This window comes from Lutzomyia longipalpis, chromosome 3 (assembly GCF_024334085.1).
Source record: "Lutzomyia longipalpis isolate SR_M1_2022 chromosome 3, ASM2433408v1".
In the NCBI taxonomy this organism is placed as follows: Eukaryota; Metazoa; Arthropoda; class Insecta; order Diptera; family Psychodidae; genus Lutzomyia; species Lutzomyia longipalpis.
Genome location: NC_074709.1, coordinates 16589602 through 16606676, shown reverse-complemented (window position 1 = coordinate 16606676; position 17075 = coordinate 16589602). Strand labels below are relative to the sequence as shown.

The 17075-nt window shown below is 40.9% G+C and overlaps 1 protein-coding gene and 1 long non-coding RNA gene across 11 annotated transcripts in view; both read right to left on the bottom strand.

Annotated features, from left to right (window-relative positions):
* LOC129793397 (cAMP-dependent protein kinase type II regulatory subunit) overlaps nucleotides 1-17075 on the bottom strand; it is a 109858-nt gene that overhangs the window by 25071 nt on the left and 67712 nt on the right. For 4 of the 10 annotated variants that reach the window (XM_055833391.1, XM_055833392.1, XM_055833393.1 and 1 more), the window contains exon 1: nucleotides 1068-5206. The exons of the other annotated variants lie outside the window; for them this stretch is intronic. In XM_055833391.1, coding sequence (XP_055689366.1) covers nucleotides 1068-1107 — 40 coding nt within the window. In that variant the 5' untranslated portion in view covers nucleotides 1108-5206. Of the gene's footprint in view, nucleotides 1-1067; nucleotides 5207-17075 lie in introns of those variants that run through there. 10 annotated transcript variants of the gene reach the window in all.
* LOC129793445 (uncharacterized) lies at nucleotides 5629-16422 on the bottom strand. The gene is made up of 2 exons (XR_008750916.1): nucleotides 15362-16422; nucleotides 5629-6464 (listed from the first exon to the last, which is right to left on the bottom strand). It is a non-coding gene; the product is annotated as an uncharacterized LOC129793445 (long non-coding RNA).

Sequence of the window (17075 nt, the reverse complement as noted above, 5' to 3'; positions counted from 1 at the left end):
AATTGCATCAATTCATTAGCGAATGAGTGGAATAAAGTGGACATTTGGGAGTAATTTTGACGGTATATAGAGCAATTTTTATCAATATAAAAATATTTTTGCCCAGAATTCTCTTGAAAAAAAAATGTTTTGGCGGCTCAAGGTGGGCTTTGCTCTTTCATTATGTTATGTATGTTTGTTTCTCCTCGATATCTATACATTTTTTACACCTGACCCACATCTTGGAATCGTGATTTTTTACCAATTGAATTCATAATGAAGCCAGGTGACTTTTGTAGCGTATACCCATACAATTCAACTTCACATGAACCAGGCTTTTTTCAATTTAAAATGCATTTCAATGGATGTTTTCGACATCTTGGGCAAATTGAACGTTGCCAACGTGCCTCATTTAATCTTCATTGCAACTTGTTTTTGCCTTTTTCTTACAAAACTATATTCATTGTGAAGAGAGAATTATAATTTGGTTTTGGAATTTTTTATAATTCAATTAAAGTGTTAGGATGTGTTTAGATTTTAATTATGATTTTTGCAACTTTTTAATGAGCCCTCTAAACTTTCAACACTTGAAAAAGATCTTCATCAGTGTCATTTAAGATTAATTTTTCTATTAATTTATGAATAATTTAAATACAAAACTGTTAAAAGAAACTAAAGATCGTTAAAAAGAATTTTAGATTTTTAAGGGTGCACCCTGCAGCATTTTTTTTCTCAAACACGATGACCTTTCATATTTGCCCACCTAAGATTTTTATCTGAAACCTTATTCAATTATACTTTGTTTTTTTTTTCTTCTCTCCCATTCACATGCTAACTATTACATCGCACCATTAAACGATCTTGCAATGTTTTTTTTTTCATTCCAATGCAAAATGACACACAAAATCACATTGACAATTTCTATTCTCGCATACGAGAGAACCAATATTACCTAATTACCCTTATTTAGTCACTTATGAATGATTTGAATGGCGAGAAAATGACCTTTTTGCAAACTTAAGGACTTTTGTACGAGAGAGAGAATTTTTCTCTTATTATTCCTCTCAATAACATTCTATATGACTTACCAAATGACGAGAGGACATCGATATTTTCCGTTTCCATCATTTGAGAGGCGTTCTTATAGTCGTCGCGTCTCCGAAGAATTTAAAATGCACAAAAGGTATTATTTATCTGCTGTCTTTAAATTGTACGTTTCAAACCGCAATAAATCAATAAATAAAATAGAGATTGTATTGTATAAATTCGTATTTGGAGAAACACCTCAATTCATTGTCACCGGTTGATTCATACTTCTTTTTTGCCTTCAAACCAGCACACACGAATTATTTCACAAAATCACTATCATTAAAATCTCTACACAGTGAAAACAAGTTTTTCTGTATGTGCTTAAGAAGTGGATTTATTGATGAAAAAAAACTTAATGTTGTGGGAATATTTAGAGTAAGGAAAAGTGTCACAGAAAATCCAAAAGAATGTAGGATTTCCACTTTCACTTAATTAACTCTCACCATTAATTGCCATTATTAAAACTTGGGCACAGGCACCCAGAAAAGCTCACGTGATTTTATAGAGCTTTCACGTGTTGAATTGTTATTATTATCTTCTTTTTTTGTAAAAGGGCGGGCGCGTTAAGACCACCGCAGGGAGATTAAAAAAAATAAAGAAAGATGAAAAAACCTCCAAAAAGTTTTCACGTTCGCGCGTTCAACAGAAAAAGCAGTCCTAGCTGTTCAACACCTGACAGATGACTGGGTGTCTCGTGCAGAATGTGATTTTATATGAAAAAAAAATCTTTTTTTTTCTTCACAACCTCCTCAAAGCACTCGTGCGAATGTGTTCTACCCGCTGCAGTTCTCTCACAACTCACTCACGTCCAATAATTAAATAACCTGCCAGTCAGACAATCTTTTTCCCGAACACATCGCCATACACACACTGCTCCATCATCATTAAACCGCCCCAAAGAGTGTCAACTGAATTTTATCTCACTGCGCTCCTCTCATTTACACTTTCTCTCCGTTGCCTCTCAATTTTCAAACTATGTACACATGCCTTACGTATATATCACAAAAGTCTTGCATCGGCCAGAGAGAGCCTTTAACATATGTATATTTTACATAAAATCATCTTTCTTGTTCACTGAACTGCTCAATGGGTTTCCTCATCCACTCTTTCAATCTAACTATAAAGCACAAGACTAATAAATCCACTCAAAATCGCTTCAACATCCTTCTACCTTTTCAAAGCTTGCACACATTTTACCTGGTAGGTATCCTTCACCCTACACACACAGACACTCTGTGAAAAATTTATAGCTGCATCATGGAAAGAATTATATGATGAGGAAAAAGCTATAATCACCCTTCTTTCCAATTAAACAATAATTTTAATATGAAAGGATTTAAAGTGATTTAAATTTTATTATGTTGGTGACTTTTTAAATTTTTTTTACAAAATGATTTAAACCAATCCTTATACTCAAACTGAACCGCATTGAGTCATTTTAACAATTAGTTGGTGTTCCACTTCGTGGCCAACACCAAGTATTTTGAATTAAGTAATTTTAATATAAAAAATTCAAAAGTCAAGCCAGCATGTTTATGGATACAATATTTTTTTCATTTGATAATTTGATAATAAAAAGTTACGTAGCACAATCGTTAGAACGTGGACTGTTTTTTTAAGATTTTGCTATAAGTTCGAAACCCAAGCCGGAAATCCTTCTTTCTTTTTCATTTGTTTCTAAGACGGTTGAGTTAATCTTATTGAATTTCTAATCAATTTAAGACTCTAATTTACTAATTTTATTGTCAAACTTTAAGTTGTTAGTCACTTTATCAACTTTTCAAGTGACTAAGAATTTTTTTTCTCTGAATTTTAACTTGAATCTTTCATACATGAAACTATATGCATACAGGAAGAAAACTTTAGTTTTTCATGATGCGCACATCTTTACATAGGTCTTCTATTGCAGGAAAACTTTTACCTCTATGTCTAATAAATTAAATTTCCCGTATCCTAGGGAAACCAGAGATTCTCTCATATTTCCTTGAATTTGAATATCTTCTAACTTTTTCTCCCTGTATCATAAAATGTAATGTGAAACCACAATACTTCTATGCAGGAGATTTAAATTCGTCTTTCCTTTGATAGATGTTTTTCTTCGAAAAGCAAAATTTAATCACTTAAGAATGTTATCAAAATATTACACACACAAAAAATCCTTTTTCGCATTAAGAGATTTCTTGGTAAATATTTTATTAAATCGCGGGATAGCTCGTTGAAAAAAAGGTCATGTTTTAAATGAATAATCCGGGTATTTAAGTAAAATTTTATGAGCTTTTTTTTCATTTTTTTTGCGTGTGCCTGTATGAGAATTTAAATTTTCACCGAAGTGTATTACGATGTTGGGGTTATTTAGTAAATTATTTACTGTGTTTTATAATACAAATATAACCCTCGCTCCCCCTGTTGTCAGTTCCCCTTATAGAATTTAATTTCCGAACCGGTGGACATTGGTGTGATACCCCCGGATAGATATTCTGATAAAACCGAGAGATTTGCCACGGTGTATGCCTAGCCTATACCCCGTGAGAGAGAGTTCACGTTGGAGTACTTCATCATTTTTCACAGATGAGAGAGGCGCAAAGGTGGCGATTGAAGTATGGTAGATGGTTCATTGGATTTATAAATAGGAGGCACACAATATATACAGATATTCCATCCCCTAAGGGGGTTTTGTATATACATAATACAAAATACAAGGAAAATCCCTCCTCGACACGAGCTTATCATTCTCATATTCACTTCATCATCATATATTCATTTTCCTGGCAATCTGTTAATCGAACTCTTATCCTCTCTTCCATTCACTTCCCACATATATATGCGATCCATCCAATTTTATTTCATCCACCACAAGAGAGGAGAGACGGCGCGCGTATTCACCAGAGTCAAATAATAAAACAGCGGAGAATTTCAATAAAATAAAGCAACCCCCAGAAGGCAAGACAAGATATTCTAGACACACAAATATTTAATTTTTTATTTGTTTAATTTTTATTAAAATCCTAAATTTTAAAAATTTCTCATTTACTTAAAAACATTCTTTCGCTTTTTCATCTCATCTTTTTCTCAATTGAATTTTTAACATAGAAAATACCATACAAAACATCTTGTAGCATAAATGGAAAGGAAGTCAGAGATAAAAAAGAATCCGGGGTTACAAAAAATCCGCGGCACTTGTGAAAATCAATAAGTCATGAGACAAATTTTCCAACAAATTTTCCATGTCAAGAATGGAAAATGTTTCTACAGATTTGCCACAATAAACCCCATCTTTTTTACAAGAAAAAAGAAGAAAAAAAAACCCTCTCGTCATCTCCATCCACATATACAACAACACCCTTCTTCTATATATATATATATATATATATATATATATATATATATATATATATACATTTTGTATTTGATATCTCGTTCAAATGTGATATATACATTTTGTGGGCCTTTCAAGAAACCTTCGTCATGGGATATGTTGAAAAAAATTGACTTCTTGTGGATTTTCTCATGTGAAATTTATACATTGAAATAGGAGGTGAAAATAATATATTATACAAAAACTTTTGACTTAACTCATTTATAATATGTGTATCTATGTATATATATTTTGATTTAGTATAATTTTGCCAGAAATCTTGACTAACAAAATTTTCTATTTATAAACATACACCTTTTCTCATCTTGTAAAGTAAACATTCGGGGTGGAAGTTTGGTTTAATTAAATCCACCCCACCCCCCTTTGTATATTTCCTGCCCCAAAATAATTTAGAATTTAATGGCAATTCTCGCACGTGCTAAACTTCATTTGTGGTGCAATTGTAACATGATTTGAAACAAACATATGAAATGCTATGACTTAAATATATTGTTTTTGGCACCATGTGTCAACTACCCCCAGAAACCACAATTTATATATCGATCAAAACGTAGGAGTGATTAGAAATCATAGGAAAATTATAAACAGGATGTTCTCTACATTCAATAATAGAAAACTTCTTAGTACAAACGTTAGAGGATTCGTCTTTAGTTGCTTTTGCTATAAGTTCAAAAATCTTTTTTTTTTTCTTCCATAATTTGTTATCTTAATTTTTTTTATTTAAATTTCTACAATATTTTTTACGCTGAAGGATATAAAATTTTTCCAAACCATGTCAAAGATATTAATTAGGTCTCAAAATGAATACTTTCTTGACTTTCTTTTTAATAAAAGAAAATAAGAAACAATAAGGGACCCTCCAACTCAATAACAGTGGAGTTAGTTAACATCTTTCAAATGTTCCTCCTCCACTCCCAAAGCATTTCATAAAGGAAACAATTTCCGGACCTTTCACACGTTAATTGGGTTAAGATATTCTTACAGTGTATATGTTTGTGTAAGAGAAAGAGAGAGAGAGAGAGAGAGAATGCCCCATCATTTTGCTCTTTGAGTGTAATTATCCATGAAGATTGTGCCAAAAGTTTCAGCAAGAATATAATAAAGAGATGAAGGTGGGTTTTATGTATGTCCATAATTGTGATTTTCACGCAACAGAAGAGGCATATTCGTGGAAAATGAGGATATAAGATTCAAAACCCTCCCTCGGCTAGCTCAGGGGGTTAATTTATTCTTCCTTCAAGTTCTACAGGGTCTTGATCCTTCTTCTCAGTCACAATAGAATTCCTGCTGCTGCGATCTCCCTCGGGGATCTTCTACTCTCCACCGTCGTTCAGGGGCTCGCCTGCTGAATCCCTCAGTTCACTATCTCCTCGCAGGATACGTGGGCGTGATTCAATTCTCTCTGTCTGAGATCTGGCTCACCTGAGGAACCATGTGATAGCGTTTCTGTGCGCACTGGCAATTTACGACCAGGCCACAGACTTCTCCGCGCACCAAAGGTGGCGATAAAGATGTTCCCAGGTAAATCCGGCAATTGACGACCGGCAGGTGAGCTTTGGCTCCTCCACGGGACCCGTATGTGCTGGATTCAGGCAATTGGCGACCTGAATATATCGTCAGAGGAATACTTCCCTTGTCCTGCTGACGCTTCCGGCTATTTGCGACCGGGGAAAGCACTTTTCCTTGCCAGTAAGACTGGCAATCTAACGTCCAGACACAGGCGGCAATTGACGACCGACCTCTGCGTCTGATTCGGGCCCGTGGGATGCGCCAAATCTTCCAACTGACTCTTCTCAATCTCCTGGCGTGTTCCCTTGGCGTGAAGCTCTCCGATGCAGCTGATGCAATTCCTGGGACGGAACAAATCCACTTCCGGCGTCTTCTTTTGGCGGGAAGCTGTCCGACACAGATGCTGCAGTTCCGGGGAAGGCACAAATTCACTCCCGGCGTCTTCGACACTCTCGTAGATCTCACCAGACAGAACTCTGATGATGACTGGACTCAGACTGAACTCCATTCCCTGTGGGGATGGAAAATTTATAACTAAGCGTAGCACACAAATACATACAAAGAACATATATCATGCACACACTCTTCGGCTTCCTTCGTCGTTTTGGAGACTTTTTGACTGAATAAAAGTTAACCTCCCGAAAGCCAAGTTCAAAATTTTTTCGCACGTTACATCACCCATAAGTTGTGAAAAGAAAACAAAAAAGATTAAAAAAAAAAAAAGAAAAGGGGATGAACGTGGAGGCCCCTTCATGTCCCAACGAAAAGAGAGTGTGCAGAAATGGAATATGAATTTTAACACCAACACCTCATTAAATAAGGAATTTTAAATTTATGCTTTAAGATTAAAGGCTTATTTACTACATTAAATTAAATTTACCAACACCATATGTATTGAAACATTTTAAGGAGTATCATAAGAATTAAGATTATCTTGAATTCAATGTGCGAGGGCTAAGGGCTTCGAAAGAATGGCTGGTCAGGCCCTGCGGAGTTTTATTGGCATGTTCTCACAAGAGTTCTCCACAGATGTCCTTATCCCACAGGACTGATGATTCCCATGGAAATTTTCCCTCCGTCCCAGCAGGTATCTTTTCTGTTACCTTGCCTCGACAATGTCTTCTGATCTCCCTCAAGATCAACCCAGATTTTCATGAGATCCCCTTATGATCCACAACATCAGAATCCCTCGATCTTGTGATCCCTGAGCAATTAATTTATGTATGAAGGAATTGCGAACAGCGATATCTCAAGATAAGATTTTGGATCATTCATAGTGTGCAACAATAAAGTTCTCGCAAGTTTGGGTGTCTCGTTGAAGGTATCAACTTTACTTTAAGAAAATGAATTTGTTGGGCAGCCGAACTAACGAGTGGTTCGCAACGCGATGCATCACTGTCAGTTATGGGCGCAATTGTGCTGTAAGAGAAAACATAATTAAAATATAATTTTTCATAATTTGTGCTCCAAGAGCTTCCAAAGAAATTGGGATTCGCCATCATAATTTTGTGCCACCCACTATTTCCTACAGGCAATTACCAACCGCAACCGAAGTTGTCTGTGCAGGGAATATGGTGAGACAGGACTTCCTCCCAACAATTCTCTGGTCTTCTCGCAAACTCGTAGAGGTGGGGCTCATGGGTAATTTTCATACCATGAACTTCTGACTGCGCAAAAAGGGCGAAGGATCCTAGCTACGTTAACCAAGGCTGGCACCTCTCGTTGGCTCCTCGCTCCATAAGTCGCACGTAGGCTTAAGATTTCATACAAGTCCGCTCGTCCGTTGTCCCTTCGCAGCCGACACCAACTCCCTAAAGGAACTTCTCTTCAGAAGGCCTCTTGGCAAGGAATCCTCAACGCCGCTTCTCCTTCTCTCCCTCTTCCTTCTCTCTCCTCCTTCTCTCTCTCTCCTCCTTTCTCTCTCCTCCTTTCTCTCTCCTCCTTTCTCTCTCCTCCTTTCCTCTCTCCTCCTTCTCTCTCCTCCTTTCCTCTCTCCTCCTTCTCTCCTTTACTGAGTTCACCTCCCCTCGGCACTTCACCGGCCCCCCTACCCTCTATTTATTCCACCAATCTCCAGCTCACCCGGAGGCCCCGAATTACTTTCTCTCATTCTCTTTCAAAAAAAACGTAGACGGGGTGGAATTTAGAACATGGGCACGAACGGGGTGAACCTTCGATGAAGATTTGGCTTTTCAGGGCCTCGGCTCCATCCGTGAGATTGCGTACTGGTGAATGTGAACTCAGTCGCCGCCACCATTTGAGCAAAAGGCTCATATGCAGAGTTATCCCAGGTTGGTGTAAAGGACCACCCCTTTCATTGGGCTCTTTGTCAATCTGACTCCTGTTTTGCCTTTCTCTTCTCTCCTCTCTTTCGCCGCTCATCTCCTCCACCACACTTCAATCTTTTTGACGATTCCCTGCCTTGAGGTCCCCGTCAGAGGGCACCAATAAAAAGGAGGAGACAACCTTGGAGGTCCGCCATCCTCACATCTTTGTAATCCATCCATGGGCTCACGCGAATAAGTATGGGTTTGGATGACACTTTTCTGCCCTACCAGTGGAGGTGGTCGCGAGGCAACGAAAGTAAGGAAGTCCTTCTATATTTTCAAGTTATTCTCTAACGCGGATTAGACGTGAATGCGATTAGATATTGATTCTACTTATAGGTGGGATGGGTCCTATGCATCTTGTGCATGAATTTCATAGGGATAGAAAGGAAGGATATAAGTGGATTTTGCAAAGTGCAAGGAAAAAATTACAAGGAACAAACGTCTTCAGCTTTGAATCAGCGCATGCCGTCCGAAGGAGTTCTACTATTTAACAGCAGACTTGACTCCAATGGATTTTAGACGCGACTCATGACCAAGGATGCTCCATGGTACGTGCGTCATCTCACGGGTGGCCTTCCCAGAGGCGCTCATACAAAAATCTTCCCAAAACAACATTTCATACCATCATTGATCAAGTGACAGCGTAAAGAAAGAATAATCCGTATACCTTCTTCCGGATTACCCTGTAAAAGAAAACCCAAGGAGGGAGTTAATGGAAGCGGTATTAACCAAGTTCCATGAGGAACATGCTTCGATCTCCTTAGCTCCTTGCTGTCTTTACAAAAGGGTGTAAAAGACCTTCCTGAATAAATTCAGATCCCTTTTGTTGCGATACGAAGTCGCTGAAAGATAAATTTTATGCTCAAATTTTGTTATGCATTAAATAAGAAAATTGAGAACCACCTAATTGCGATTAAAATTAAATTTGCAAAAATATAATAAATTAGATAAAATCCCTTGGAGGATTTTATAATATTTTGTGACTGGTATTTAATTAGGCTTTATATCTTTCTTGTGATATCTGGCAATTCTACCCGAATCCACATCCTCCAGTTCATAGGTATCCCCTCGTTTTGATATTACTTTGGATTTGACCCAGAGAAGAAACTTATGTTGGATGCCCTTAGCCTGATCAGACTGCCCAAAATTTCGGCGCCACACAATATCTCCAACATTAAAAGAATGAACCCGTTTACGGAGATCATAATTCTTTGCATTAGATTGGTGCGCCTGGCGCAATCGAGGACCCACATTCCTTCGGGCATCTCCCAACTGTTTTAATCTCTCCTTCAACCCCAGAGGAGGCCTAATATTTACCACAGAATACTGATCCGAGTCCGTGATCATTTCCATCCCAAAATTAATATAATAGGGCGACATTTTAGTACCCTCATGTATGGCTGAATTCATCGCACACTGAACCTGATAAATATGATCTCCCCATTCCTTGTGGTGTTTCTTGATATAAGCCCGCATTGAGGTGATCAAAGTACGATTTGCACGCTCCGTGGGATTGGACTGGGGATGGTACAGTGGCGTTTTCCAATGCTGGACGCCATATCCTTGGAGGAAGGATTTGAATAATTTGGACTCAAATTGTACTCCATTATCTGAAAGAATGACTTGGGGAATGCCGAAAACACAAAACACACGATTCTCAAGCACCTCGACGAGCTGTGGAGCTTTGGCATTCCTTAAAGGAAAAGCCAGGACAAATTTCGAAAACCTATCCACCACAACTAAAATATCAGTATAGCCTTTGGAGGTTTTAACTAAAGGACCAATGTAATCTAAGGATATGGTCTGCCAGGGCCTCGTTGCCTCCACAAATTTTCCCATAGGGGGAGCTAAAGGCACATTTGGGGCTTTTGAGGCTTTGCAAATCTGGCAGTCCTTTACATATTTGCCGACCTCCTTTCTCATTTTTGGCCAATAATAAAGGGTGGAAATACGGTTAAATGTTTTGAAATATCCAAAATGTCCAGCTCTTGGCTCATCGTGGTACTTCCGCATCACATCAACGCGATCCTCCTTGGGAACCACCAATTTCCACCGATGTTCCACCACACCCACATCGTTGAGCACTCTGCAGAGCTTATACAGCCTTCCATCTTCCACCTTGTAATCGGGAAGCTTCTCAGGGGTCTGTGTGGCCTTCTCGAAGAGGGAACTGTACCACTTGTCCTGAACTTGGGCGACGGAGCTGATGTCGAAGCATCTTGACAGAGCATCAGGGACTATGTTTTCCCTTCCTGGCCGATGTCTCACCTCAAAGTCGAACTCTTGCAACCTCAATATCCAGCGAGCAAGACGGCCACGAGCCTCCTTCTGCCTCAACAGCCATTGTAATGCTGAGTGGTCTGTTTCTACCACAAACCGGGCTCCCACAAGATACTGGCGGAATTTTTCAATGCTGTACAGCACACCCAGAAGCTCCTGCTCCGTGGTGGTGTAATTTTTCTCGGCGGCCGTGAACTTCCTCGACATATAGGCAATTACCCGCTCCTTATCATCCTCCCCCTGCACGAGAACGCCTCCACATCCGAAGTCGCTACTATCTGTTTTCACTCGGAAGGGTTTGGAATAATCGGCGGTGGCCAGTATAGGCGCGGAAATCAGGGCACGTTTGAGATCCTCAAAGGCACGGTCAGCCTCCGGTGACCACTCAATTGTTTTGGGTTTTCCCTTGAGAAGATTGGTGAGCGGCAAAATGGTGGTAGAAAAATTAGGAATGAATTTGCGATACCAGGACATCATTCCAATCACCTGGCGAAGTCCCTTCACCGTGCGCGGAGGGGTGAGTTGAATGATGGCATCTATCTTCTCTGTGTTGGTAGAAATTCCCTCCGAAGAAATTGTCAATCCCAAAAAGCTCAACTCGGGGACACAGAATTTTGATTTCGCCAAATTGATCGTGAGATTGGCGGCTTTGAGCCGTTTTGCAACTTCTCCCAACATCCGCACATGTGTCTCAAAGTCAGGTGTCACTACCAGCACATCATCCAGGTAATAATACACAAAGGGCTCCAGATCATGCCCCAACACCAGTGACATCAACCTTGCCATAGTCATGGGAGAATTGACTAGCCCAAAAGGAGTTCGCTGGAAACAGTATAACTTCCTTCCAGGTAACGCAAAGGCCGTTTTCTGCTGATCCTGAGGATCCAAAGGGATCTGGAAAAATGCCTCTGAGAGATCAATGCTGGATAAGTACTGTGCGCCAGACAGCTGGGACAAAATCGCCTCGATATGGGGCAAGGGGAATGTGTCCCTCACGGTGACATTGTTTAATCCTCGCGCATCCAAACAGAATCTAATACGCCCATCCTTCTTGTCGCGAATTGTTACCGGATTCAACCACGGAGTGGGCTCGCATTCCCTAATCACCCCACGTTTCAAAAGGCGATCCAATTCCACATCTACCGCCTTCATCAGGTGGGTTGGAACAGGATAACACCGTTGGTGCACAGGTGCATTGTCGAGGGTATCAATCCTATGGGTGATCAGATGAGTGCGTCCAAAGTTATCTTCCGTGGTGATGGGAAATTGAGGGATAACTTCATCTAATCCGGCGCGTTCCTCGCTGCTGAGAATCACCGGATGTCGCCTTAAAGCATCACACCTCCTCGGATTTGGCTTGACTATCCTCAAGTCAAACTTCATCCAAAAATCTACTCCCAGAATCAATGGCGAATACAAATCGGGAACAATGAGGACAGGTAAAAGGTGTGTTCTGCCATCAAAGGTGATTGGAACATCGACGAGTTCGGTGCACTCATGCATGCTGCCGTCTGCAGTTCGGATAAAAATTAATTTTGATGTTGCACGAGATATTAAATGACTTCCCTTCAATAATTCCTCCGATCCTTTTCCCAAACACGTGTGAGTTGCTCCACTATCCAACAGTCCAATCACATCGCGATCAAAAATTCTCACCGCGGCGTAAGGTCGACGATCATCCTCATCAGGAGTGCCTAACGGCTTGTCGTCCACCTCACAAATTGTGACAACACTGCAGCTGAAATCCTGAGCAATCCTTGGGTGAAAAATCGGAAGGGGTTCACTGAAGTCGATTAAATCCGCACATCCAATCGCATCTGCAGCAAAATCTATCAATGTATATTCTCCAGCCGATTTAATCACATCCAGAGTTGTGACAGAGATAGATAAATTGGGTGCTTCCTCACCAGAAGATGACAAATCAACTCCATTAACTTCTTCTACATTCTCAAAAATAGGAATTTTCTGCAATACACGGTCTAATTCTTCATCCACTGCAGAATAATTTTGAAAATCCACCGCGAATGCTTCAAATTCATCAAAAATATATTCATCGACAATATCCAAATCTTCATCTATGTTATTGACAACTTTGGGGTTCTGCTTGTGTTTATTTATCTTCTTGCGTTTTTCTTTTGGAGTTTGAGGGATTGTAGGTGATATACCGGCGTCCACCATCCCTCCTAGTGTCCCGGAGATCCTTCCCCCGAACATGTAGGGCAATCTCTCCTCGTCACATTGGCTGCACCACAACCATAGCATATGATCCTAGCACGGCGAGGCTGTGTGCATTGATCTAAAGGATGATATCCAATGTAACAATTGAGACACAGGGAAGAATTAGCCTGTGGACGTCTTTGAGTGGCTTGGGTGTTCTGCTCGGTGTTCCTCCTGTTGTTGTTTCGAGAATTACTCCTTCGCGGAGGATCATTGGTTCTCACTGTTTCCACTGCATTGATGCGCGATTGTCTTTGACGCGTAGAGTCCTCACTCGCGATAAGCATATTATTTTCAATCACACGGAGAGCACTTTCTAATTCAGACACAGATGAAAACTCCCGCAATAAAATTGATTCCCTGATCCTTGGGGCGAGATTTCGACGAATCATCTGAATCTGCGTGTTCTCATCTAATGGCACATCTAACTCACGAAACAATGCACGCACATCCGCGATAAACACACCCACTCGTTCACCTTCACGTTGCTTTCTGTCCTCTAATCTCCTACGCACAGATAAATCACAATCAGACCTATCAAAGGTGGTTTTTATTGCACGCGAAAAGTCCTCCCAGGTAGAGAAAAGTTCACACGACTTGAACCAACGTAAAGCATCACCACCCAAACATAAGTGCACACTTGATAACACCGAATCAGCTGCCACTCTCTGCGCACTAGCCATTCTCTCCATTTCACGCAAAAATGTTCCAACGCGTGCTCCCTTAAGATCACCAGAGAACGTGATCCCCCAATCCTTCAATGGGATGGGTTTAAAGGTGGTGAGGTTGCTAGCTGGAGGAGCAACAGTGGTCACCACAGATGTATCAAGGCTCCTAGGCTGAGACTGTATTTCCGGCTGTGAACTGCCAGAATCCTGAGGCACATCCTGTCCACCGACAGCTCCCATTTCTTCGGGAATACTTTCCATAGAATGGTATGTCGTTGCGTTCAGAGCCGTAGCATTCAAATTCGCAGCAAAATTCCTCGAAGGTCCCGCGCGTGGGAGTCGCGGAAGTTGTGGCGTTTGCTCGTGCCGAGTTCTGGGGGTCACTTGAGGAGCGTTTTGGAATTGTAGTAACGACATCTTGTCCACTAAGGTGTTCATTGTGGAGGCCAGAGTGTTCATTTGCTGATTCATCCTGTCGCTGTTTCCTTGAAAGGTTTCAAACATCTCTCTGTTCCTTTCCTCCTGTTGCCTTAAGAACCTCTCGGTGGTTGTTCCCAGGGTCTCAACAAGGTGTCTATTTTCCTCACACTCTCGCTCCAATCGCAAGAAACGTTCCTCCCATCTATTGATTGCAATCCCACGACCACTTCCCATCAGAGGAGTTCGCGGAATCCTTGATTCTTGCGGTGTGCTGGCCACCGAAACAGTTGGTGGCTGTTGGCTTGTGGAGGGTGGTTGTTCCACAGAACCGGGTGGTGGTTGTGCAACAGCACTTGGTGGTGGCTGGTTCCCGGAGGGATTCTTTCGCGTCCCGACCATATTGACAAAATCGAAATAAAAATCAGAAATTTTTCAAGAAAAATCGAAAAAAAAACCTTCAAAGGGAGAACCAAAACTCAATCCCAAATCAAGAAAAATCCCAAAAATAATTTTCAATATATTTTCCCTTTATTGGATCAATTAAAATAATCCATAAAATATTATCCAATCTTAAATTAAATTAATATAAAATATTCAGCACAATGAACGTGAGCAATGCAAGCTGCACGTGAAAATTTCCTCCAAAAAGGACTAGAGTAATTCCCCCTATCCCTTCATTGCCCGCAGGACGCAGCACGCGAGAAAGGCAGGTCACAAATGGTCCAGCAAATTCTGCTCAACCCGCTTAATCGATTGCCTAAGCAAGATGCGAGGAGCAAAAAATAAAAGGGCACCTGCCCCCGCCAAGCCCACAGCGCATGCCCCACAGTAAATGCCAAGATAAGGAAACTCTTAATTATTTGAATCAAAATTAAAATCAAAACTTAGTATCCTGGAAGGGGATTTCCTCACTTCCCAAAAAAAAAAGAAAAATCGGAGAAAAAGAAAAAAAATTCTCCAAGCTCCGGATGGCTTTCAACAACTCCCGGATGATTCTGAAAAACTCCCGGATGGATCTCAAAAGTCTCAAATGACTTTCAGAGAACCCCCAAATTGAGACTTTGATCAAGGTGACCGGAAAAAGAAATTTTTGCAAAAGTGCAGTTGCCAAAATTAATAAATTATTTTACTTGCAAAGGCAATTTTAATTTTTGACCATCAAAAAATATTTGAAAAACTCTCCCCAATGCTACTTTGTGCTATGTATAGCGGGATCCGTAGGGGAAACTTCAAAGGTATCCACGCCGACAATGGTCAAAATATATTTCTGCACAAAGGCCCCCAAATGATCGCTCAATACCTATTGTTTGGGGGTTGCGGTTTTCTGAGAATCGCAAGGAGACAAAGCACAAGACTTCACAAATTTTTGTACAGCACAAAATCAATTTTACTTATTCCTCAGCAAAGGCTAAATTTTATGGGAATTTTCAGAATTTTCCAATGAATCAAATTATAATTTTACTCTATGCAACACTGATACTCTTTAGGGCTACTTGCGTGAGTTCCAGCGGTGGTTGGGCGCCATATAAGATTCAAAACCCTCCCTCGGCTAGCTCAGGGGGTTAATTTATTCTTCCTTCAAGTTCTACAGGGTCTTGATCCTTCTTCTCAGTCACAATAGAATTCTCCCCAGCTGGTGCTTCGATCTACGGCGGTTCTTCTGCTGCTGCGATCTCCCTCGGGGATCTTCTACTCTCCACCGTCGTTCAGGGGCTCGCCTGCTGAATCCCTCAGTTCACTATCTCCTCGCAGGATACGTGGGCGTGATTCAATTCTCTCTGTCTGAGATCTGGCTCACCTGAGGAACCATGTGATAGCGTTTCTGTGCGCACTGGCAATTTACGACCAGGCCACAGACTTCTCCGCGCACCAAAGGTGGCGATAAAGATGTTCCCAGGTAAATCCGGCAATTGACGACCGGCAGGTGAGCTTTGGCTCCTCCACGGGACCCGTATGTGCTGGATTCAGGCAATTGGCGACCTGAATATATCGTCAGAGGAATACTTCCCTTGTCCTGCTGACGCTTCCGGCTATTTGCGACCGGGGAAAGCACTTTTCCTTGCCAGTAAGACTGGCAATCTAACGTCCAGACACAGGCGGCAATTGACGACCGACCTCTGCGTCTGATTCGGGCCCGTGGGATGCGCCAAATCTTCCAACTGACTCTTCTCAATCTCCTGGCGTGTTCCCTTGGCGTGAAGCTCTCCGATGCAGCTGATGCAATTCCTGGGACGGAACAAATCCACTTCCGGCGTCTTCTTTTGGCGGGAAGCTGTCCGACACAGATGCTGCAGTTCCGGGGAAGGCACAAATTCACTCCCGGCGTCTTCGACACTCTCGTAGATCTCACCAGACAGAACTCTGATGATGACTGGACTCAGACTGAACTCCATTCCCTGTGGGGATGGAAAATTTATAACTAAGCGTAGCACACAAATACATACAAAGAACATATATCATGCACACACTCTTCGGCTTCCTTCGTCGTTTTGGAGACTTTTTGACTGAATAAAAGTTAACCTCCCGAAAGCCAAGTTCAAAATTTTTTCGCACGTTACAAGGATGGAAAAACAACCAGTCAGTGGGGTAAAATGAAAGGAAAACAAATTGGGTATAAGAAGAAAATATTCTCATTGTTTGACCATTATTCATACAAAATTTACACCTCATCCTATACCCCCATTGATAGCTGAATATATTTTCTGAGAGAAACCGTCCAAAAAGAATTATTCTCGGGTTCAGCAAATTCTTTTCCATTTCTTCATGCCCTATCCAACATTATCATATCACATCATAGTACCCTCCTACCTCACCTCCTATCATCCCCCGTGTACAGTACATACAACCCCCATGAAATTTTATATTATCCTTCTATATGCTTGGGTAAATACGAAGGAAATTTTTTTTTGATAGGGGGTGTGATTGAAAATTTCAATTCTAATATAGCATCAGAGATTTTCATCCCAAAATCTTGCCAAATTTTTCGCCATTGAATAAGAAAAACAAGAACTAAAATGGGGGCATATAAGATGAATGTTTTTTTCATTCATCTCTAACAACAACCCCATGGGTCATTTGTGAAAGACAGAGCCGATCGTGTAAAAGATTCCCAAATTCAATTTGCACAACTTGATAGAAGAAAATCCCATCTCTTATACAATCCTTTCGATTTCTCCCACGCATTTCATTATCCTTACACACACACAT